Raw genomic sequence first — 24,942 nt, 5'->3', positions numbered from 1 at the left:
TGCCATGGTGGCGTAAGTTGCCCCAGCAGTACAGATAGTTGCAGCATAAGTGCAACCACATTGGAGGTGTACCTGTAGAGAAGAGGGATCGACATACGGTTCCTAAAGAGGGGCAGCAGCCTTTGCTGTAGGTCCAGGGGCAATAGTCTGGATGAGTGATTGATCTGGCCTTGTTAAGATTATCCGTCATGGCTATACTTTGATGTTTCTGTGACACTGCTGCAAGTAAAGGGAAACTAAAGCCTTTTTCTTCCCTGAGGACACGCAGCTCTACTGTATGTTCGATAATGATGCCATTATCTGGTAAAATATTCTGCGAGTATAATAGTCCATCCACTTGGATCTACAGGAGGGAACTAGTCAGGGGAACGTTGTCTTGGGGAGAAATAAATCTGACATCCATAGGTCAGAGAATTGAATGTTAGATCCATTAAGAGACTTTAAAAAGAGAAATGAACAGATAGGAGTTGGCTGTGGTGGGTATTAGTGAAGTATGGTGATAGAAAGAAGAGGATTCCTGTTCAAGTGAGTGCAGGCGAATAGAAGTGAAATCCAAAAGGCTAATGCATGAATAGGTTTACAAAGAAATAAGAAAATAGGAAACTAGGTGAGCTGCTGTGAAGAGCATAGTGAATGCATCAGAAAGCCAAGGCACACAAAGCAGACACTAGTCACAGTAGTACAAGTATATATTATGACGCAAAGGAATTACGGACAACGGCTGTGAGTGGGCATTGATTAAAAATCAATGGGGAAAGTTGAAAATTTGTGTTGGACCAGAGTTGGAACACACGTCTCCTGCTTACTAGGCACATGCTACGACCACTGAGCCATCCAGGCACAGTGGTCATTGCAACTGCACAGACTACCCTAGCGTGCCTCCTGTCAGACCCAAATTCTCAACTTATACACACACTACGAATGTAGTGGCCCTTGCCATTATCATCATTATTCTATGTATTTTGTTGATTTCTGTAAGAGTTCAAGCCAAGTGTGCAGTCTGCACTGAAGAGATTGTTGGCCATTGTGCCTTTTAATTGTATATACATAGGCTTATTAGCCCTACAGATGTTTCAGAGATTGAAATAATTTATCATGAGTTAAAAGAAATTATTCAGATTGTTAAGAGATATAAGAATTTCGTTGAGATGGGTGACTGGAATTCAGTACTGGGAAAAGGAAGGAAAGAAAAACATTAGTACATCGACTTCATGAAAGGAATAAAAGAGGAAACTGCCTGGTAGGATTTTGGATGCATACATTGCCAAAATTTAGTTTAGAGATTAAGAAGATGAGCCTGGATAAATTGAAGGAATTGTTGGTTGTTGAGAGTTTCAAAAGCACTGTTAGGCAACAGTTGATTGAAACAGGGGAAAGGAATACAATACAAGACAAATAGGTAACTCTGGGAGATGAAGAGGTGAGGGCAGCATAGGATCAAGTAGTCAGAAACACTTAACACATGGTAGAAATCTTTGAATAATACTCCTGGTATTGAAGTCTGTGGAAATTCCTGATGGAAAAATATATAAAATAAGGGAAAGACAATCGGCTACCTATAGAGGGTTGATGAAAGGAGAAAATATATAAAAATGGAACAAATAAAGCAATAACACATTTTGGCAGTGAAGAAATTGCATTAAACCTGTGATATCATCATCATCATCATCATCATCATCTGAGATGCCATAAGTTGCAACTATTGATATTTGTGGAAGGAATGTTGCTAGGCACTTGACATGCAGAATACTGTTTGAAACTACCTTGTTCTTATCTAGTGACAGGCTAATGAACACTTAAACTCTGCATGTGCACTTCACTGTGCCAAATGTGTAAAAATGTCATTGCTGGACATCTGTCATTCATTTTCAGAAAGTTCACCAGCAACAATTGCAGATTACCATCAGTGTGGGCTTTCTTGTCACAAGATGGTATTTGCTACCAGTGTGACTGCTTTTTGTAAGTTAAAATGCTATTTCTATTGCCACCATGTAACCTAGGGAGTTACAATAAATAGGTTGGTACACCAAAATTAAACTTTCAGTTTGCAGTGGAGTGTACAGTTTTGAAACTTCCTATTAGGTTAAAGTTGGACTGGTATTCAAACCTACAATCTTGGTGTTTTACTCTAATGTTATTTATTCAGTTCTAGGAAACCCCCTAATTTATTGATATAAAAACTTTGTAATAACAATATTCCAGAGACAAATTAACATATTCCATAAGTAAATTATTTTTCTTTTCCACCCAATTTGATGGTGACAAAATCTGCATAATATTAATTTCAACCTTTCATGGGGATTCATAGCCATGCAACCCATTTTTAACAGCACTGCAGATAGAATCAACATGGCACTAAATGTAGCAGTAGAAATGAAAACATTGTTTTGAAATGCTACCTGTAGGGGAAGAACCTCAACACAACTGAAATATGGGACAGGCTTTGTTTTTGAATCGTTACAGTGCAGTGTGTGCACATTATATACTGGCAGACAGCTGCAAGGATAAACAAACTAGAATTTCAACATCCAGAAGGGAGAGGTGCAGTGTGGGGAAAGAAGCCCCACGGAACAAGAAGCCTTGCCTCCCTCTCGCAGGGAACAGTCCACTACCCCCTTGTTCTGTGAAAGCTGAACTGACACACTGTCATAAGGATCACTGATCCTTTCTGATACTCTGAGGGTCTAATCAAAAGCCATGATGGATCAGGAATAGTCTTTTCACTCATTTCAAAATAAGAAAAGAGAACAATGAGCAATGTGCAGCACAGAACATGTGTTAATGACTGCCACACAATTGCTTGGTGAGGTAAGCAGAATATTAAATTGTTAATGAGGCAGTTTAAGCCCGACTTCTTGATAGTCTTTCTGTTGTGCCTATGTGCGACTCAGCGTCTCCTCTATATGGTTAGTACCAATTTATTATCTTTTTCACAATACTGTCATTATTCCATTCTGGATTTTCCATTGTTTGATTTAGCTACAAAACAGGCATATGAGCTTCTTTGTTCCAAGATGCTAGGCCCCTCTGCTGAGTAGTAAGTTGTGGTATGTGGCATGTATCTGATACAGAACATTCAACCTCCCAGAGCATTGAGCACACTGATACGTCATTCCGTATGAGCACTTCTTATTTTGCAAATATTTTCTTACTCACATTGTCTTTCCAGGGCATCACTAGTTACCAAAAATTGTTTACATTTTGTATATTAACATATAGAACAAAGTTTGAAATAGCTATCACTGATAAAACAGTTCATCTAAACACAATTCACTGTGGAGTACTGTCTGTGAGATAAATCTGAATTTTTGCTTTTTGAGGCAGAATTTGTATCTATATTTGCACTTATTGCAGAATGCAGATTTTTCAGGTCCCTACTAATACCCATAACTGAAGTGTCAGTTCAGAATTTATAACCACCTGACTCAGTAGTATGGATATGTTTCTTGTATTGGTGGTGTTCTTTCAGAAGACAGCATGATGCATCTTTCCACACTAGTTTATTCTGTTCTAAGGTTGTTGTCTCTGAATAATTACTGCGTCCTACACGTACTTTGATCTGGCTGTGTGCCACCACTCTCGAATCCTTTCTTTATTACCAACAGTTTTCGTTCATGCCTCAGGGTATGTTCTATCAATCTATCATTTCATTTACTCAAGTTGTGCCATAATTTTCTCTGCTGCAGCACCACTTTATTAGTTATTCATTCTACTCCTCATGATTAAGAAATACAGATTTCATGATGAATAAAACTAAATTTAATTTCAACATAAATTAGTTATGGAGAATATGCAAAGTATGCTTATCCGGAAACTGATTTTGGAGACAGTTTCATGTCAAACCAAAAAGAAAATTATAACTATAAAGTAATAAGAAATAACACACTACCACCACAGGGTCAGATGCTGCACCAGTTTTGTTTATTGTGCATCTTTAAATTAGATTTACAGTTTTGTAATTGGCTCAGAATTTATTTATCATATACCTTTGTCCCATAACTGGAAAAACTATGTAGTCAAGGAAAAAGTTACTTTATGTAAGCACCTACATATGATCTGCAAGTTTTGCTCCACATCCTAATGACACTTTGCTATCAGGTTTATTTGAACCCAACTCCCAATACCATTGTTTTCAATCTTAAGAGATTCCCCCCCCCCCCCCCCAAAAAAAAGGGGGGGGGGGTGTAGTTCCCACTTTGCGCCTTCACCCTTCAACAGACTTCCTTCGTTCCCCTTTCAGTTACGTTCTGAATTAACGTTTTCTCCCTCTCTCTTTACTTTGCTATCTTCTGCACTTATTTCCAATATTTACTAGATTGTCTTCCTATATTTCCAGTAAGGGATGCTCAAGGAAATATAAAAAGGTAAAGTCCATGCACAAGCTTGTGACAGCACTATTGAGCTGACTGTGGATAGATTGCAGTGTTTCTGTTAGCCATGGCTCTAGGTTGGGGAAAGGTGGTAGGCTCCATGCCCCGGCTGTGGCTGGAAAAAAAGATCCTGCAAGAACAGGACCAATGACTATTGAAGAGAATCATTCAATGTGACAGAAGTGCAACCCTTCGCAAATTGCTGCAGATTTCTATGCTGGACCATCAACAAGCACCAGTGTGCGAACCATCCAACAAATCATCATCGATAAGGGCTTTCGGAGCCGAAGGCCCACTCGTGGACCCTTGATGACTGCATGACTCAAAGCTTTATGCCTCGCCTGGATCCATCAACACCGGCATTTGACTGTAGATGACTGGAAACATGTTGCCTGGTTGGAGGAGTCTCATTTCAAATTGTGTAGGGTTGATGGACATGTACGGGTGTGGAGACAACCTCACGAATCCATGGAGGCTTTCGTGTGCAGTTGGAGTGATTTGGGACACCTGATATTTCTAGATATGACTCTGACAGATGACACACACATAAGCATCCATTCTGATCATGTGCATCCATTCGTGTCCTTTGTGCATTCTGATGGACTTGTGCAATGGACAGTATTGAGCATATCTGGGCTGCCTTGCAATGTGTTGTTCAGAAAAATCTTCATCTCATCGTACTCTTATGTATTTATGGACAGCCCTGCAGGATTCATGGTGTCGTTCCCCTCCAGCACTATTTCAGACATTAGTCGAGTCCATACCAAGTCGCGTTACGGCACTTCCACATGCTCGCACGGGCTATACACAATATTAGACAGGTGTAGTTCTTTACCTGTTAGACCACTGTGGCAACCAAGGAAATTTAAGAAACATAAAAATAGAAAACAAACTAAATATTTACAGTGTCAAACAAAGCATAATCCAGGATGGAATAACAATAATAGGAAAAGAATAGGCTACTCACCACAGAGAGGTGGCACTAACTGGCAGACAGGCACATTGAAGGTAATAGATGTTGGCTGTCCTTCATCAGATGTAGGCAAAACACACACACACACACACACACACACACACACACACACACACGTGTGTGTAAGACACACACTGTCCACTGCTCTCTCTGGGCACAGCTAAGTTGATAGATCACAGATTGTTATTGCTGGAGGCCCTGCCTTTGATTTGAGGGAGCAGGATAGTAGGTCGTAATAGGTGGCTGTATGGGACAGGTCTTGCATCTAGGTTTATCCTTGTGATAAATCATGAGAAAAGGGGTAGGGAGGAAGGGTCGAATAACAACAGACAAGAATGTGGCATAAATGGGTTTGTGATGGAATAACCACTGTTTGAGCAGTGGCAAGGATACTTCTCGGTAATAATTTGCTAAACACATAATTTCATCCCACCTGTTATATTTTGTCTCAGTCTAATCCTTTTAGCCATTTTGTTGGGTTTTTATTGGCATCACACTGATGGATGCCTGGTGTGCTGGTGACTTACTGCTGTTTTGGAAGCAGTTTATCTCCCTAATATATGTACCTTGGGAATGATGTACTGCTTCTATTCTGGTTCCTTCCCTTGTAGGTGGCTGCTTTTATCATGCCTGATTGGAGCCATGATTACGTTGTTGTTTTGAAGTATCTGGCCTCTGTACTGGACAGTGTCTCTTCTTAACCACAATAAAAAGCAAATCCAAAAGCAGGGTACCATAGTGAGTGGAGTACAACACTTAGCACTGAAACACATTTGTTATGGCCACTAACATACAGACAGAGCCGAACAGCCTCCTGGGCAGAAAGTGTTGCTATTTATACAAACATTCATTAATCCAGAATGTTCAAACATTGCAAATGTAAGAAATTTCATGAACTTCGTAGAAATGATAAATACTAACAGATATTTGTTTTTGATGAGATTTGAGCTGGTGACCCACAGCATGCCAGCTAGCGGCGTTAACTGCTACTACGCATTGTGTGCAGTAACATTAATTTAATCCTTCATTATATTGTCCTATCCTATTGTGTATTGATTTGAAGTGAAATCTTGTGCCCGTGGTTTTCCTGTTAATTTGTGTCCTAATACTGAGAATTTTATACTTCTGATTGAACTTTCCTCCATTTCTTAAAAATCTCTCTTGTAATATTTTGTTTCAGAATCAGTTTCTGCCCATTCTTGTACCACTGAATTTAAGACCTTTTTCTCTGATGTGTTAGCTTTTTGAATCATATGTTCCATCATCTGATGTTTCAGAAGGATCTATGATGATCATCTTTTGGAAAATTTTGCTGTTGAATTCATTGTGATCCATTTAGTGTCTCCTTGCCGATTATCATAGCCTCAGTTCTACGTGAGTAGACTATGCTGCGGGGCAATAATTTCTAAGGTGAACCTTGATTTAAGCTATCTTCTTCCAGTTTGATTTTTAAATTAGATTAGATTGCACAAATAAATAATCAGGTTGACAAATTCATGACCTCTTTTTTTTTTTTTTTTTTTTTTTTTTTTTTTTTTTTTTTTTTTTTTTTTTTTTCCCCCCCACATGAACTATGTGTCATGTCATACAATGATATAATTTTGTTGGTTCATTTAGTGGCAAGAGCTAACAGTGCTCTTTTCCTAGCTGCACAAGTTTGAAAACTTAATGAAACATCAAGCATGTTTCCAAGTACTAAAGAGAGTTTGTTAAGTAATAGTTGCTATTAGTAATATGAGTATTTCTTTACTGCAGAATATTAACGTTTTAAAACAAAATAATTCGTAGGTGTATTCCTCCTCCTGAATGAAATAGTATGAGGGTGCCAATCCTTATTAAGGTTTGTAGCCAGTGTTGATGAAGTGGTCCCTTACTTAGTCACAATGAAATCTTAAGTGACGCAATCCCTGTCTTTTTGGTGTGTGTCGGAACCTTAGTGTGGTCATAATGCATTTTGTGTTATTCAGGTAGATAGTACTCTGCGATTACTGATTTATTGAGCTATAGTAATTGGATATGGCATTAGTGTTTGCAGCAGCAGTCTTTAACGATATGCTGCATCGGTAAAGGATTTTGTACACACAGGATGCCAGTAGTCCCACATCGTCCATGTCACTACCAAGGACTGTCTGTGTTTTGGCCAGTGGGGACAAAATATTTACATAGTGTTTCTGGAGAATTTCTCAATTCTTCCTGCAAAGTTTGTGACTGTATGACATAAATATAGTTGATAATTTAGTCTGAGACCCCTCTTCCCACTTACCTTTCAACTGGTTGCATTGGCAAAGGGCTTGCTGAATCTCGCTCTCTGTTCCTGTTCTTATGAAAACTGTTTCAAGATATATTTGGTGAGATTACTCGTACCAAAAAGAGTATTTTTATTTTTGTGTAATCCATTATTTTGAATACCCCATTTGTGTGCACTGAGTGGTGACAGCAGTCAATGTGCAGATGCAAATTGGTCTGCATAGTCTTGCTGTTTACGCTGTGATAAATGCACCTTTTGTTCTTATTTTACCAGGGCATCCAGAATGAGATGAACTACATGGTAAAGTTGATTTTTGAACATGTGGAGTTTAGGTGGGTGAGGAGTTCATTCAGCCTACCTCTTCCATCTGCCCGTATTTTGAAGGAGTTGTCAACATAATAGAAGAAAGAAGTTGGCTTGTAACAACAAATGGCTCTTGTACATTTAGGCAACAGCTGGTAAAATTGGACTGCCTTGGCTGCTCCTGTATGCACAAAGTCACTAACATGGAAAGGAAAGTGTGTGGACGTGAAGACATTCCTAGAGAGATTAAAGATCTGAAGTCAAATTTCTTACCAGTGAGTTCCAACATTCATGTAAAGGATCTCTGCTAAAAAGAGAGACACCGAAGCCATCAAGAATTGTGGAATTCTGTGCCCTAAAACTGTTAAGGCATTTTTGTGTGGTGTGAACTTTTACCAATATAAGGCCTAAGCAATTCATTCAGGTACTTAGCAAATAATTATGTTGGAACTTCTATTTTGCTAAATAAGGGGCAGAATGGTACCCCAATTTTATGGATGCTGGGAAGCTTATAAAGCCTTAACAAAACCTGTTCTCATAATAGCTTTTGAAGCACTTTCTCTGATAGGCCATAGTGTTTGGGAAGTGCCATTGTTTTGTTCTGGGATTTTCTGGGTGGAATCTGTGCTGATCTCCTGGTACACACTGAGAATCTTCTCTTAGTATGTAGATGGCACGCCTCTCCCTTCCGAATATTTTCTGTTTTGCAGTTTTCATTCGGATAAGAGTATTACAGGTGTCATAACATAACTTTTCAGCCACTGCAGGAGGAAGTTATGCTGCTATTTCATGTACATGCTAAGAATTCCATGATACGTGCATTCGTAACAGAATGGAATTGCGATTCAGGTGCCTGTCAGTAAGAAAGATGATTGTCTTGTAGGAAGTATCCAATGGTAGGTGCTAAGAAAGACACTTAAATTTTGTTGGTAAACATCCAGTGCCCTTCCTTCATGCAGAATATGCTCTGACCAGATGACATCATCAGTACATTCCCACATAAGGGGCTGAATGGGGTCACCAGATTTAGATGAACCAAACTAGTTTTCTGACTCACCTATAGGTTCCTGGGCGTAAAGTGTATCCCTTCCATATCAAGGTTAGGCGGACACAATTCTTGATTCTTCTAGCTCCCACTGAGTCAATATGATGCATCACCATTTTAAAGTTCAACTCAATGTGTTCATCCCAATACCTTACAAGGAATGCAGAGATTCTCAGAAAATGACTTCTTCGGTAGCACAACTTGCCAAATTTTTCCATGCTGAAATACATCCCCTGCGTTTGGAGGTATATGATTTGACATGACAGGACTCGTCAATTTCTCTTGGTATAATTGATGATGAAATAGTTTCCAGTGGACATAATATTGTAGCAAACAACCAGGTTGCTATTGTCAAGTGTGTTTATGAACTGACCTCCTAGACAAAATACGATAAGATGAAATCCTTGGAAAACATATCTGAAGACTGTTTTCTGTCCACCAGCTTAAACACATGCACTTCTTGGTAGTGTGAATGATGACTTTGCGTTATAGAAGTACCAGTCTCCTGCCAGTGGGGCATGACATGCATAGATCAGAGTGAGCATGCTCTGAAGATTGTTACTGTCAACACAAATGGCATAACCGATTGGTGCAACCCACTTCAGCATTTGCAGAGCACTGTTTATCCTGAATGATATTGAATGGATTACAATTACATTAAGGTTGTGGTGCAGACATCGAAATACTAAGACTGTGTCATTAAAAAATCCATTGAGATTAGAGGAAGTGACCAACTGATCAACTGTGATGCGTGGCTACAAACTTAATATGGCATGAGACCCATGCTCTGTTGGATTAGTAAAAGGAAAGAGACAAATGGAAATATCCAGCATGCACCACCAAATTTGAACTGACGACAGAGCAGTAAGTTGTAGGGATGAGGAAAGGTGTAAGAACCATGCACTCACTCTGAGGCAGTCAGTTTATCAGAGTCCCTGATCATAGTAATGTGGACAGTTGCTTAGATTTGTGCCTTTAGGACACCAGGATCCATTCACATAAGTTAATCATTTTGCTGTCAGTTATGCTTTGAGAAACTGAAGAATCTCAAGTTTTGAAATCTCTTTATATTTTTCCTTCTAGTTATCCGATTACCGTATTTACTCGAATCTAAGCCGCACTCGAATCTAAGCCACACCTGAAAGATGAGACTCGAAATAAAGGAAAAAAAATTTCCGGAATCTAAGCCGCACGTGAAATTTGAGACTCGAAATTCAAGGGGGGAGAAAAGTTTTAGGCCGCAACTCCAAATCGAAACAAAGTTGGTCCATTGTAATATGAGAGACAATTTAGGTTGAATGAATGACGATGCAGCTACAGTAGTTTGGTTAGAGTCGTAAGCTTAGCAGTTAAGCTTTACCAGGTAGCCATTGCTATGCGTCAGGCGCTCCGTTCGTATTTATACGGGTACCCTTCCTTTCTCACATGCTTCGTCTGGTTTGAATCAATTGCTTATTTTGCTTCGATCTGATAAGTGCCGTTTTCTTTGTTATAGGTGTTTACGTCACTCTAAGCTGAAAATGCATTACTGTACTGTGTCATGCATTGTTTGTCGCATTCTGGTAGTGCGTGTTTACGGCCTGTCGCCGCTCATGGCATGGCTTGCTTTTTGATTTTCAAAGATAGACAGTTTTTGCCAAATTGGTGGAAAAGTGAGTGAAGCACATCTTACAATGCCTGTAACTCAAAAATGGCTACTCCAAGTGAGTGAGAAATGTTGTCGATGAAAGTTGTAGAAAATCAAATTCTGCATGAAAAGAATCCAAAATTTTAAAATTCTCTCACTCCTATGCAAAGATACTGGAACAAATGAGTAATTATTTGAAGTACTAAATTCTTTCTAAGACTTTTTTGTGGAGTCAAATTACTTCAGAACTCAGTGTCATCCGTATTCTTCCAACTAAATTGTCAGGTTAGTTAGGTACCTATCTACCTAAGTAGTTAGCTCTATTTATTTATTTATTTATTACCATGCCAGACCAAAATGATAATAGGTGCGTGCGTGTGTGTGTGTGTGTGTGTGTGTGTGTGTGTGTGTGTGATTACACCGATTCTGGGCGATGGTCCGTGAGAGGAAACATCTTCCAATTCTCCACCATCTTCTGGCATGGGATCTAAATCAATTTCTTCCTCAACAATGTAAATTTCATTGTAGACATACATAGAATTAAGGAAGGTGTCTTCCTCCTTTTTGAGAATTAATGCATAAAAGCCTCTTACAATTGTTGCGTATAGCCAAGCACTTTATGAACACCTTCCTGCAGGTACAAGCTACTTAGCTTCATTTGTCGCACATACAGGGTATTGTATTGAGCAGTTCCTGGTGGTTGGGTGGTTGCAGTGGGATCAGATCTCCCCGCCCCATTTATCCAGCTAATTGTTCCTCCATGTTTAAATGTGCAAGTAGAAAGTGAGAAGTGCTGGTGAGCAGTAGCTCCTATGGGTGGCAAACAGGGCAGATTGAAGTTATTATTTTTTGATAAAGCTGTCTGGAACAGGTGTAGGTTATTCAGAGGTTTCGAGCTGCTACATGTGTACAAACTAACTTCACTCCTGCCTCAGCAGCCTTGTTAGGAGTGACACTGAGATCCGTGAAATCTGACGTGTCATGTTGGATGCTTGCCTTCTTTGAAACATGTTTATAAATTTGATTTTGTCGTGTCAAAAAGGTTCGTCAAATAAAACAGAAGTGGATAACGTATCACAGGCCCTTTGGGCACATTTTTATGCTCTTCTCAACTCCTTCCTCAGTGTATCCATCAGACAGTATGCTATAGTTGGACCCAAACTGATTTTTATTGTAATTCACATACTTTCCAAGGATGGCAGAAAAGATCTCATTAGTATTCCACACAACTATGCGAAGAGGGACCCATGGCCAAGGATGAAGTGTGTGTTGCTTGTGATTTTAAAATTGGCTGGATTGAACAGTTTAGCTGTTGTGATGACTTTATATGGAAAGGGATTTGGCGAAAATTGTATCAGGACTGACAGGGACTGGTTCACCATTCATCTTGACTGTATGCTTCAGGGTTTGTAGCAGCACTACTCGGTTTTTCCTCAGAAACTGCAATTCCTTAAAGTTTTCACAAAAGTTCACAAAATGTTTTAGCGGGAATTTAGTGCTGTGAATACTTCCACTTTTTTATTGGTGTCTTTGCATAGAAGTGATCAACTTTAAAATTTAGTAGCTCTTTTTATGCAGAATTTGATGCTTAGCAACTTTCATAAATGACATTTTTCATTTGGAGTAACCGTTTCTGAGTTACAGGTGTTAGAAGATGAGCATTACTTATTTTTTCCACAAAGTTGATAAAAACTGCCAATCTTCTACAATCAACTGCGGGTAAACAGCTGAAAAACTGAAGAGGGGGTAAGCAGTGAAAAAATGGGGAAGTTTCAAAATTTCTGTGGTTTCTCAGCCCTCAAAAGTTCAGTACAAGCCAGAAACCATTAGAAACTCTTTTAACTCGTGCTTGGGATGCCTGATGTTGAATAAATTTATTTCCGGCTTGTGCATATTGATTGTGCAGAACAGCTTTTATTTATTTATTTATTTTGGAGGTGGGGGGGGGGGAGGGTTCTAATTTTTGTGGACTAATAAAAACTGCAAATCATTTACTACCTAAGGCCTAATGGCCTTGTGAAGAGGAGGCATGTTAAAGAGAGTTTTGTGAACAATTATTCAACAGGTTTAGGGTTATCTGAAACAAATCATGTGAGTTACAAGATGATGTTTCATTTATTGGGAGAAGTTAATAGGCACAGTGATTGGGTATGATGATCTGCGAAACTGTACATTATCACCCAAATCAACACATGTACCTGAACATGCTGAAAAGGTGGTTAATACCACAACTCTCAGTGGACAATGGGAAACTCTGTTCTAATGAGATGATAATCCACCACCCATTCAAAAAAGTGTCTGGCAGCATCTAACTTTACACATTTTAGATAACTGGATCAGTCATGAATCAGCAGCAACATCTGAAAGAGACCACAGCAGTTATTATATTGATCAGTGTGTAATTTCTTTGAATGAAGTTTCATAAAGCACAAATTTTTCGTCTATGCTCTTGCATCAAAGACTAAATCAAAAAGGCAGATTATTACAGTCTTTGAAATCTGAATACTGAATATGATTTGGAGACTTTTAGCGAGAACTGATCTACCACCACCTCCAGCCTTTCATGTTACAGATCAATGCATCTAAAATTGGTATAAAAACTTCAATAAGATTGTGTATATTTGCTTTTGGTGAAAGTATAGCATTATGAAATTGCCCCATATCCTGTAATGAGTGTATATTTAGACTTGTATTCCAGTGTGACCATCATTCAGGATACTGACAACTGTATTTCAACATGTTACAAAACCTGAGACATTTCAACTACATTCTCATAACTCATTTCATGTATCACTTTGCTTAGAAATGAAGTGAGACTAAAGAACATAACTTCAAATGATCAAGCACACTTAACATCATAAAGCTCTTGCCACAGATTCTTCTCTGATGCAAACACTAATTAAGAAAGAAATATTTAGTCAGCATTGTTTCTGGAGATAAAAATAATGTCAACTGTATGTCTATATATGCATTTGTGGCTGTACTCTGAGAACCCCTTGCTTATAACAATGTTAGGCTTGGTGGCCAAACAGTGGAACACATGCATCCACGCCTTATGCCAGTGCCAACATCAGATCACAGTAGAAACTTCCATTCTCGGCCACCACACGTCAGTCAGCCAGCACCTGCTGGGTAAGTGGGGTAAAAACAATAAACTGCATCTCTTAGCTTGGTGTGGCTTTAGTTCTTCTCACCCTTCATTTTAGTACTGACACTTTCTTGTTGCCGTTATAAATTAACATGCAGTCTGCTATCCACAATTTGACATTGCCTGGTATCTGTTGAATCTAGTCTTTATAAGTCTTATTTAACATGCCTGCAAATTGTTTGTAGACTGCCAGAAATGTGTGACTTGTTATAGTCATACATTGTAGATGATATTGGATAGTTTGTGATGAAGTACCATTTCCTAATTTCATGTATGTCTTACAGCATGCTTATATTGTTCCTCTAAACAATTAGCTAACTTTAAAAGAAAAACCAGAAAGAATGAAGACAGCCACATACTGTAAAGTTGAGGTGTTGAACAGTAGACAGGCATTCAAATAAGACTGAACTTGTAGTTACACTTCAGGATACTAAACTTCCTCAGACGTGAGTGAGTGTGTGTGTGTGTGTGTGTGTGTGTGTGTGTGTGTGTGTGTGTGTGTGTGTGTGTGTGTGTGTGTGTGGGGGGGGGGGGGGGGGGGGGGGGTGAAGGATTTTGTCAGAAACCTTTGGTTAAGGTTCAGTCTTTCTTATGTTGCTGTCTGTGTCTCAGTGCCTCAATTAATCAGAATACAGTTGTCTTTAATCCTTCTATTGTTTGTATCTAGGGTTTTCCAGTATTGAACTTCAGTTTCTTGTGTAATAGGAGGAACTGGTTTTGTTGTTTTGATCAACTCTGCTGCATCTTGTTCTAATATTCTCATTATGGATTACATTCAGCATGGACACCCTTTCTCGATGATTCCAATGTCCATCTGTGAATGCCTGTATATGTGAAGATATTACAAATTGATTGTTGTATTTATAATGGGTGCACCTTGTGTAGAAATCCTAGTTAGCAATTCCTGGTTGAGTAAGTGCATGTTGATTTTGGAGAGTATTTTAAGATATTTATCAGTGGTAATATTTTGTGTTGGGTATGAGTATTATTTATGGAGTGCAGGGTTGTTAGTAGGTGTATTACATTATTTTCTCATTTGTCATCTTCCACATAAGTTTTAATTGAGAAGGTTTTAAAATATCTGGTTGTTATACTGAAATAAGTAAAGGGATAGGTTGCAGGAAAGATTTTGCATCCTATCTCAGAATATTGCTCAATTGTGCAAGACTAAAAGGGGATGTCAAATGTAACAAAAAGAGCAGCATGAATGGTCACGTGTTTGTTTTCCTCATGAGAGAGTATCACAAAAAGTGTGACAAACTTGAATTGGCATAGCTGAAGATAGATGCCATTATCCTGAGAAGCTTGCTTATGAAGTTTTAGGAAGCAGTAAAAGTTGAAAAAATATAGAAATATATTTCTGTCCTCTAAGTATTACTACCGTGGACCCTCCAATGACAAGATTAGACTAAATGCAGTGCAGACAGTCACATTTAAGAAGACATTCTTCTCATGCTACATATATGGTGGAACAAGAAGACACCCCCCCCACACAAGTGGCAAAATTCTAAGTACTATCAGCTATGCATTCACATTGGTGTACAAAGTATGTTTCTACTGTAGATGTAGATGTGGATTTTTTAATTTTAAACATGGCAAAAGGGTGGGAGGGACTTGAACAATCCCCCTTCCACCCCATCCCCCATCCTCCCTCCCCCCAATCCTACACACATCCATAACTTGTCCATATTATAGACTCTTACATGAAGCCCAGACAGAAGAAGTCGTACTACATGCACAGTCTCTTACACATTTTTAATTTGTGAGTCTCTTAGTAGTCAAATATTCCCGTTTTAGATAAAGTAGCTGAGACTAGCCTCATAGAGCATTTTAGAGATCTGTGATTGTGGATGCCTATAACTATTAATAATTTGACTATCAGTTGCATGGATGCAAGTCTCTCCATTTGCTGTGACGGGATAACCTGTTGCAGCAATTGAAATTCATTTATGGTTGTATTTTCATCGGCATTTTACAACTAATTTGTTAGAGTATCCTTTACTTCGAAATTACTAGTATCCAGTACACTTCTATAGTCTCACAGTTTTGACAAGTAACTATGGCATGTAAGGTATTTTGAGGGTAACTGGCACATTCTTCACCAAATTTTCTATAATTGTACTTAGTGTTATACTACTTAATATTTCTCTTTCCAGTAATACTCTTAGGCAAGTATTTTTTTTTTAATTTTTGTAATTCAATGACATACAGTGTAGCCATTCTGAAAGAGGTACAGGAGTAGAATATAGCAATAAAATTTACAAGTGTAAAAGGAATAAGATGAACAAAATAATTTTACTATTACTTTTCTTCAGTAAATGTAATGAAATTGATAAATATATGAATATTGGGAAATGCAGAATATAGTAAGTAGGTGATGACAGTTATAGATTAATGATGTATGGTTAAAGATACCTGAGGTTCTGTGGCGTTCGCGCTACACCAGAATGATCATACTACTGGTGCAATAGAATGACAGTGGCTGCAGCAGCCAGAGACATTGGTCACCAGTGTGTGAGTTGTGCTTGTGGGAATGAGTATGAATTGTGCTTTGTACTTCAGGACATGGCCTTTTGGCACAAAACTGAGCTGTATAGGAGTCTTTTTGTTGTGACTATCTGCAACTCAACATTTCCTGTATATGGTATGTAGTAACCTATTCTTTTCATAATATTGTAGTTATTCCATCCTGGATTTCTGATTGATTTATTTTAGGTTTTCCATAAATTCCCAAAATCGCTTAAGCCAGACACCAAGGTGTTTCCTTTAAAAGGGCACAGTCAGTTTCCTGTGTCATCTTTCCATTATCATTGATTTTGCTGTGTCTGTAATGATATCATTATCGACTGGACATTAAATGTGTGTGTGTGTGTGTGTATCAGACAAGCCCATATTACAATTTCGTCCAGTTTCTGAAGCTAGTGTCGTACAGTTAACCTGTTCGTGGAAATTATGTCAAATATATGGGGAAGAGAAAGAGAAAAGGAAACCAAAGTAATGATAAGACTTTGTAGAAGTGGGGTAAGGTGAGAGTGATATGCACAGTTAGTATTTCCACTGACAAATAAAGCATACTAGAGAGCATTTTGCAGTTGTTATGATATTTGAGGAGCTAGATATTCTTTCATGGTTATTGTATATTGTAAATTGTGTGTGTATTGGAATTTTTATTGGTGTGTGAGTTACTTCTTTTTTTTTCCAGTGGTTTCCCTCCTCGTGTTCCACCACCTAATTTTGAACATGGTTCAGCACCATTTCCTCATGAATCAGGTAAAGCAGTTCTATATCTTTTAAATATTTTTCAATTTGAATAATTAAAATAGGTTGTTCAGTTTTGTTTGTGAATTTGGTTGTGGAAGACAGTGATAACTGACAGACATCGTTTATTTTAATTTACATTGAAATCAAATTGATTCCTTTTATTGTACAGTGTAACAAACATATCAAACAATTCATTTTTCATTGTTGAATGAATATCAGCAGAAATTTAAATGTGCAAGAAAATACGAAATTTTAAGATGTACAGAACTAATGAATGAATAATGGTATGTTGTAAAGAATGGCAGCACCATTGAGCTGGAGACCAGAGTGATTGATTGTTATGAAAATAATGTAATTAAATTGCACAGTCATGTTTATTTCTGATGAAAAGCCCCACCACTGAGTGAGTGTGGTTTCTGCAGTGATGGGACTGAATCACAGCCTGTATTTCATATTTGGAGGGTGACTGATGTCAACCAAAACCACTAATTATGTTCGAAATAATTGTGTTTGTGCCAGATAATTAAATTATTCTGAAAACAATGGTTAGTAAATGAACTTCCTGCTGCAAAGGTGCACCAGATAACTCCTACTGTATGCCAGCAGCCATAGGGAAGGCTCCGTTACACACATTTATGAAAATATACCCTCAAAACATTGGGGCCATGTTAATTGCGTTAGTGGGGAATATCATAGCAGAGTCAACTCAGCTAAAAAATACGAGTATCTTGTCGTAGTAGATGGTAGTAACAGTGTATATAAAAATGAAAGGAGGGAAACTTATTGTGAAATTATTTAATTCAATGTTACCTATATTTCGCAGCAGTGAATGTAACTGTATTGTGTGTAATTTAGTAGAACACGAAAAAATTGTGACTTAAGGCATTTTTATTCAAACTTCCTGAAAAATTTAGGATGAATGTTATCATCATGAACATGACTGAGACATAATTTGCCACAATGTCCTGTATAAATAAAGCAGCACAGTTCTACAGTTCTGAGTCAGAAAACTGTGTAATAAGTTAAACACTGTACATTTGCATGAATCGTGAGGGAGACACAGCCCATAGGCTTCACATAAGCAGAAAGGGAGAGGCTAAGACAGTTTTCTAGTTATGTGAATTGTGCGACAAAGCTGGTAAGGAAGAGGATCCAATTGTCTAATCTGAAGCCACAAGGCTATTTTGGGAAGAAAGTATTATCATGCAAGTGTTTGTGGAAGTACTTGAGATGTGCTCAGTACTGTTCATGTGAAGAAAACCAGACTATGAAATAAGTAAAAAGTCATTTCAACACAGTACTAAAGCCCCAGTTAACACAATTTGTATAAAATTTTTAACTTGCATAAAAGTGATTCATGCGAAGTAGTAAATCAACAAGAAGGGATAACACCCTGAAATGTAATGCATTTTAATGTTCAGTTTCTCATCAACAAACTGTACTCGTTGCAGATATTCATAGAGGAACATTCACCACATCTGTTGGTGGTAACTGAACATGTTCTAAAATCTAGTGAAATAATAGAGTGGAAAGTTGCTTATTAGTGCAGTTGTTTCAGGCATTGTCAGAAAGACAGTGGTGTGGCAATTTGTGTAGGAGACATATACAGTAAAACAACAATGGAGATCATAGTTAAAGCATGTTTAGGTGATATAAGCACTGTTTGATTACAAAATTACCAATAGTGTGAGCCACAAACTTATATTCAGCAAATATACAGTTACTATACTTTTTGCAACCCAAATCCTTTATTAAAAAAAAATCAAGAAGTCTTGTTTGCTTTATTGCTTTCTTCTTCCAGCACATTGTAATGAAAGAAGTTGTTGCTCCAGCTGGTTGATATAACTTGGAATTAATTAATCTACATTAAAAGAGGAAAAGAAATTACTGAGAGTTCCAGTCGCTTGCACAGCAGCAGCAAAATGTGATGCAACATGCTTCTTTTCTTTGTCTTCCTCATTGTCATTACCATCTCCTACACGTGTTCCTTTGTAAGCATTTCACTTGAATCAGTCTCTGGTATGGAAGTCAGGATATTAGCATCATAACAGTGTCATTGAATGTTAAATTTTGAGAAATATCAGTTTTGCTACTCCATCCTTCTTTTGAAACTGTGTTGTCTTTAGCAGCAACTCATATATCACAGCCATCCTTTGTGAAACGAGTTAAGAGAGTCTGTTTGTTGCAGACCTCCTGTTACAGAACTCCAGGCAGTATCAGACATAAGCATAGTGGCTTTAACAAAGTGTATCATGCTGATACCTACAAGCTGAAAATGACTTGCGTTTTCTGACGTCTCCAGGATCTGCTTCTGTTCTCATCAATACAAAATAGCATTTTTATGTTTTGGAAACACCTGGGCATTAATGGTGGCAGCAACTCCTGATTTCCATCACTATTTACATGCAGTAGAGTCGTCACCTTTTCTTTACTTTTTTTACCTCTGTGGCATTTTTCTTCCTTAACGATAGTAAATCATGAAAGGTGCTAGTTTTCATCATTGTTGAAAATGTATCTGGGGTCACAGTCCCGTATCAATCACGGAAATGTAATTTTGTTCCAATAGTTTACACTTACTTTGACCAGAGCCTCAGTTTCTCCATTTACACTTTGAAATGATAGATTATGATATTTTTCTGAAACGATTCAGCCAACCACTCGATCCACTGAAATTTTCAGTTTCAATTTTATGAACTTTCTCTTGCAGTTTGTTTCCACTTATAGGAATAATTCCTCTTCTCAGTCCTCAAAACTACATTAGCAAAATATTCTTCACATCTCTGAATGTAGGCAACAGAATGTTCCTCCCATTTGGGTGCATAGGAATGATTAGCTACATCATTTAAGAATGCTTCCTTATTTTTGATGTAGACGGCACTAAATCATATTTGTTTGCCATGTCTGAAATGTCTATGTTAGTATTGTCGCCAACATCATGGATGATAGTCGCCTTTTAATGTTTGCAGGCCATAATTCCACAAAAGTAAAATCGATAACTTTGATCATTCAGTAAACAAATAACTGCACTTTTTGTGCTTCGTAATTTGTAGACTCAGTGACTGTGACATCACATCACATGACCCGAACTGCATTGATATTCATTTCTGATTCTTTCAACACATCTGCCAGTATCGCTATGAAGGAAATCAAGTTATTGACTACAATCCACATAGTTATTGACTGGTGGAACCATTTATTATGTCTTTTGACAAAAATACGGCTTGTGTGAAACAAAATGTAGAGAGATTAGAAACTCACTCAAAAATGTTATGAACCACTTAGAAACTGATTTTTCAGTTTACAAAACATTTGTAAAAATTCTGTTTTTAAGGAATAAAGTGGGGTTCATTAAAAGTGGGGAAAAATAACATTGTTCTGATGTTAGTTTCGCCAGGATGAATGGAAATGCTTGTTAAAAATAGAATTTCCTAAACAGTAGGTTCATAGATGCAGGGTTTTGCTGCAGCAGTTCAAGAAATTTTTTTTTTAACAGCACACAAAAAAAAGACCTGTTAAAATGACCAGTGTTGTGCTCCACAGTAAAGTTCTGTTAGCTAATCATAAAGTATATCACCCTTCAAATGCTGACGTAATGTATTTAGTAGCACAGTTTTCCACACTGGTCCTAATGATGGTACTACATCTCGTGACTTTAATAGCTGCCAATTCAAATACACTTAAAGCTCACTGATACATTAATCTCGTAAAATCTTTTGAATGTAGTAAGCTCAGACACTAGAGTAACAAGTACATGCTCCACTAGAGTGGATTATGCTTTATCAGCAGAAATGTTATAGATAAGGAAAATTACAGTATCTTGATTGTGACATCTTTTGTCAGGTGATTGAACACATAAATTCAACTCTGCCAAAAATAAGAAAGGTTGTTCAGCAGAAACGAACTTCGAATTGATAAAATGTTGATGTCATTAACTGCCAGAGGAGAAATGGGATTTAGAAATGGGATTCTGTATACTGAGTGAAAGCATATAACAATGAATGGGATAGATTCTTTCCAACCTTGTTGAGACATTATGACTATTACTGCCCTTTCACAGAAATCCAGAATGTAGTTAAACACTACCTGATGGAAGTAACCCTTGACTTAAACTCTCAAGTCTGATCAGACTCAGGCAGAATATAAATGAACTAAACCTGCATCATAAGGAGACTACTGTGCTGATTTTTAAGGAAAAATACAATGTGGCACAGAGGACTTCTAAAACTGAAATTACTAATCTTAGGAAGCAGATTAAGAGCAAAGCAATAAAACAATCTGAAAATTGACAAATACAAGGTGCATTCAAGTTCTAAGGCCTCCGATTTTTTTTCTAATTAACTACTCACCTGAAATCGATGAAACTGGCATTACTTCTTGACGTAATCGCCCTGCAGACGTACACATTTTTCACAACGCTGACGACATGATTCCATGGCAGCGGCGAAGGCTTCTTTAGGAGTCTGTTTTGACCACTGGAAAATCGCTGAGGCAATAGCAGCATGGCTGGTGAATGTGCGGCCATGGAGAGTGTCTTTCATTGTTGGAAAAAGCCAAAAGTCACTAGGAACCAGGTCAGGTGAGTAGGGAGCATGAGGAATCACTTCAAAGTTGTTATCACGAAGAAACTGTTGTGTAACGTTAGCTCGATGTGTGGGTGCATTGTCTTGGTGAAACAGCACACGCGCAGCCCTTCCCGGACGTTTTTGTTGCAGTGCAGGAAGGAATTTGTTCTTCAAACATTTTCATAGGATGCACCTGTTACCGTAGTGCCCTTTGGAACGCAATGGGAAGGATTACGCCCTTGCTGTCCCAGAACATGGACACCATCATTTTTTCAGCACTGGCGGTTACCCGAAATTTTTTTGGTGGCGGTGAATCAGTGTGCTTCCATTGAGCTGACTGGCGCTTTGTTTCTGGATTGAAAAATGGCATCCACGTCTCACCCATTGTCACAACCGACAAAAAGAAAGTCCGATTCATGCTGTCGTTGCACGTCAGCATTGCTTGGCAACATGCCACACGGGTAGCCATGTGGTCGTCCTTCAGCATTCGTGGCACCCACCTGGTTGACACTTTTCGCATTTTCAGGTCGTCATGCAGGATTGTGTGCACAGAACCCACAGAAATGCCAACTCTGGAGGCGATCCCCCAAAACAAGTCTCTCCACTTTCTCGATCATGTCGTCAGACCGGCTTGTGCGAGCCCGAGGTTGTTTCGGTTTGTTGTCACACGATGTTCTGCCTTCATTAAACTGTCGCACCCACGAACGCACTTTCGACACATCCATAACTCCATCACCACATGTCTCCTTCAACTGTCGATGAATTTCAATTGGTTTCACACCACGCAAATTCAGAAAACGAATGATTGCACGCTGTTCAAGTAAGGAAAACGTCGCCATTTTAAGTATTTAAAACAGTTCTGATTCTCGCCGCTGGCGGTAAAATTCCATCTGCCATATGGTGCTGCCATCTCTGGGACGTATTGACAATGAACGCGGCCTCATTTTAAAACAATGCGCATGTTTCTCTCTCTTTCCAGTCCGGAGAAAAAAAATCGGAGGCCTTAGAACTTGAATGCACCTCGTATTGTCAGTGCCCTAAGAAGATGAACATGGAACCATTTTAAATAAGGAATAATGTTGGAAACAGTGTGAAAAACTCAATTACTATGTGTAGTATTTTTAATAACTATTTCACTTCTACTGCTGACCAACTAACTCGTGTTAAAGATACACAGGTTGAGATCTCATGTCACCTCAAGCATTGTAAAGAGTTTGAAGTTATGGAGCTGAATGACCAGGAAATATGCAAGGTAATACACATTCTTAAAAGAAAAGAAAATAAAAGAAAGAAATTCTTGTGGTTGGGATAGCATATCTAGTGCAGTTACTATACTGTGCTTAAATGTGCCTAAAAGACATCTCAAAGCCTCTTACCTACATGACTAATTGATTGCAATATTAAAGAAAACATGTATCCAACTGTTCTAAAAATGAGTGTTGTCAAACCAGTGTATAGAAAGGAAGTAAGGAAGATATTCCAACTGTTGGCTTATATCACCAGTTCCCATCTTTAGTAAGATATACAAAAGTGTTAGCCTGTCCCAGTTTAGTGCCTTTTTCATGAAACACAAACTGCTTATAGATTGTCGGCATGACTTTCGAAATGAGCTAAGCACAGCCACAGCAGCTACACAACTCTTCTGTGAACTGTATTGCTTATTCAAGCAGAGGGTGTGTCCTGCAGGTATGTTTTTGAGACCTGCCAAAAGCCCTTGACACAGTAAAAAATAATTATTTAAAAAATTATAAAAGAAAGAAACTATTTCATTTCAGGGATCCATCCATGTATCTTCTAGCTACACACTGGTAGAATCATAATCAATGCACTAAACCAACATACAAATTAGGTGATAATGAACTTTCAATGCACCATTGAAACAGTAATAGTTGATGTACCTCAGGCATCAATCCTCGGTCCCTTCTTTTCCTCATAAATATTAACAACATTGCACAACTCATTAACTTCGATATTATAAGCTATGCAAAGGACATCTCAGTTGTATTCTATATCAGAGAATATAAGGAGCTAGACTCTTTTGTCACTAGTGGGGTAACAGAAATAATGAAATACCTCAGTGGTCAGGACCTCAAGGTGAATGTCAACAAATCTCTATTTTTGGCAATTAAAACAAGCTGTTCACCATACCATTGTAAATATGTATTAATGTCTCTATAAAAGAAACTGGTAGCTCTAAATTTCTGGGTGTGTACATTGATGCAAACCTGTGATGGACAAACCACATCAATTATTTTATGTGAAAGGTCAACAGTGTTTGTATCATCTTGGCCAGCTCGCAAAGATGTGCTTCTTCTTCTTCTTCTTCACTTCAAGGCTTAGAGTATGCCTGTTCTGACTTCATATAATTAACTCCATCTCTTTCTTGGATGTCATACATACCATCTTCCTGAGGGCTTGTACTTGTTTAGAATGACTGAAATTCTGTCTTCATCCAACTGTGTGAGGCATTGTCTCCACTCTTCACTGTATTCTTCAGTTTTCTCATTTAAATTATAAATTCCCAATTCCGCCCGGGTGTCATCATTTTTTATGTGGCCCCTCCTTGAACAACCTTTGACAGTTCTTAGAAATTTCATTTCTGTTGACTGTATGTTATTTCTCTCTCTTTTTCTTCATATCCAGGATTTGCAGCCATAAACTAGCAAAGGCACAGCCATTGTTTTATACAGTTTAGATTTTGTGGATTTTCTAACTAGGTCCACATATATGTTGAAATTTTTTTTTGTTTGTTTTTGTCTACGTCCAGTTAGATATCACTGACTAAATAACTGAAACTGGAGACTTGCTCAAGCTCAATAAGTTTTAGATTGAATATAGAATTTCCTTTAGTGGGACACAACTTGTGTTTTGGTAGCAGATATTTTTAGATTGTAATGTCTCCTTCTATAATATTTCTCTGTAACTTTCGCACAGAATATTGTAAGTTTGCTTCTGTCTTTTGTAACACTCTAGGGAGAACTAGTGAGGAGAAAACTATTCCACATCGTGTACAAGATATTTGAGATAGGTGGAATAATCTCAGACTTCAAGAGTAATGTAATAGCTCCAGTTACAGAAATGGCAGATGCTGTAATGTGCGAGTATTGGTGAAATAAGTCATGGTTGAAAAGTACCGAAATGACTTCTTTACAGAAAAATGGAAAAATTGGTAGAAGCTGATGTCAAGGAAGATCAGTTTGGATTCAGGAGAAATGTAAGAACTTCCGAGGCAATACTGACCTTACAATTAATCTTAGAGTATTGGTTAAGGAAAGGCAAACCTGTGTTTGTATCATTTGTAGATTTAGAGAAAGCTTTTGACAATGTTGATGGGACACACTTTCAGAAATTAAGGCTGCTGAGGTAAAATACGGAGTGTGAAAGGTTATATAGTACTTGTACAGA

At 38.0% G+C, this 24,942-nt stretch overlaps 1 protein-coding gene across 3 annotated transcripts in view; it reads left to right on the top strand.

Moving 5' to 3' along the window:
* Positions 1-24,942, top strand: part of LOC124775813 (E3 ubiquitin-protein ligase RBBP6) — a 421,473-nt gene that overhangs the window by 212,300 nt on the left and 184,231 nt on the right. For 2 of the 3 annotated variants that reach the window (XM_047250645.1, XM_047250643.1), the window contains exons 14-15: positions 13,582-13,698; positions 16,917-16,984. In XM_047250645.1, the coding sequence (XP_047106601.1) occupies positions 13,582-13,698; positions 16,917-16,984 (185 nt within the window). The remainder of the gene's footprint in view (positions 1-13,581; positions 13,699-16,916; positions 16,985-24,942) is intronic. The other variant, XM_047250646.1, reaches the window with a different exon arrangement.

This window comes from Schistocerca piceifrons, chromosome 2 (assembly GCF_021461385.2).
Source record: "Schistocerca piceifrons isolate TAMUIC-IGC-003096 chromosome 2, iqSchPice1.1, whole genome shotgun sequence".
NCBI classification, from domain to species: Eukaryota; Metazoa; Arthropoda; class Insecta; order Orthoptera; family Acrididae; genus Schistocerca; species Schistocerca piceifrons.
The sequence above is the reverse complement of the archived record's forward strand: the minus strand, read 5'-3'. Positions and strand labels throughout refer to the sequence as shown.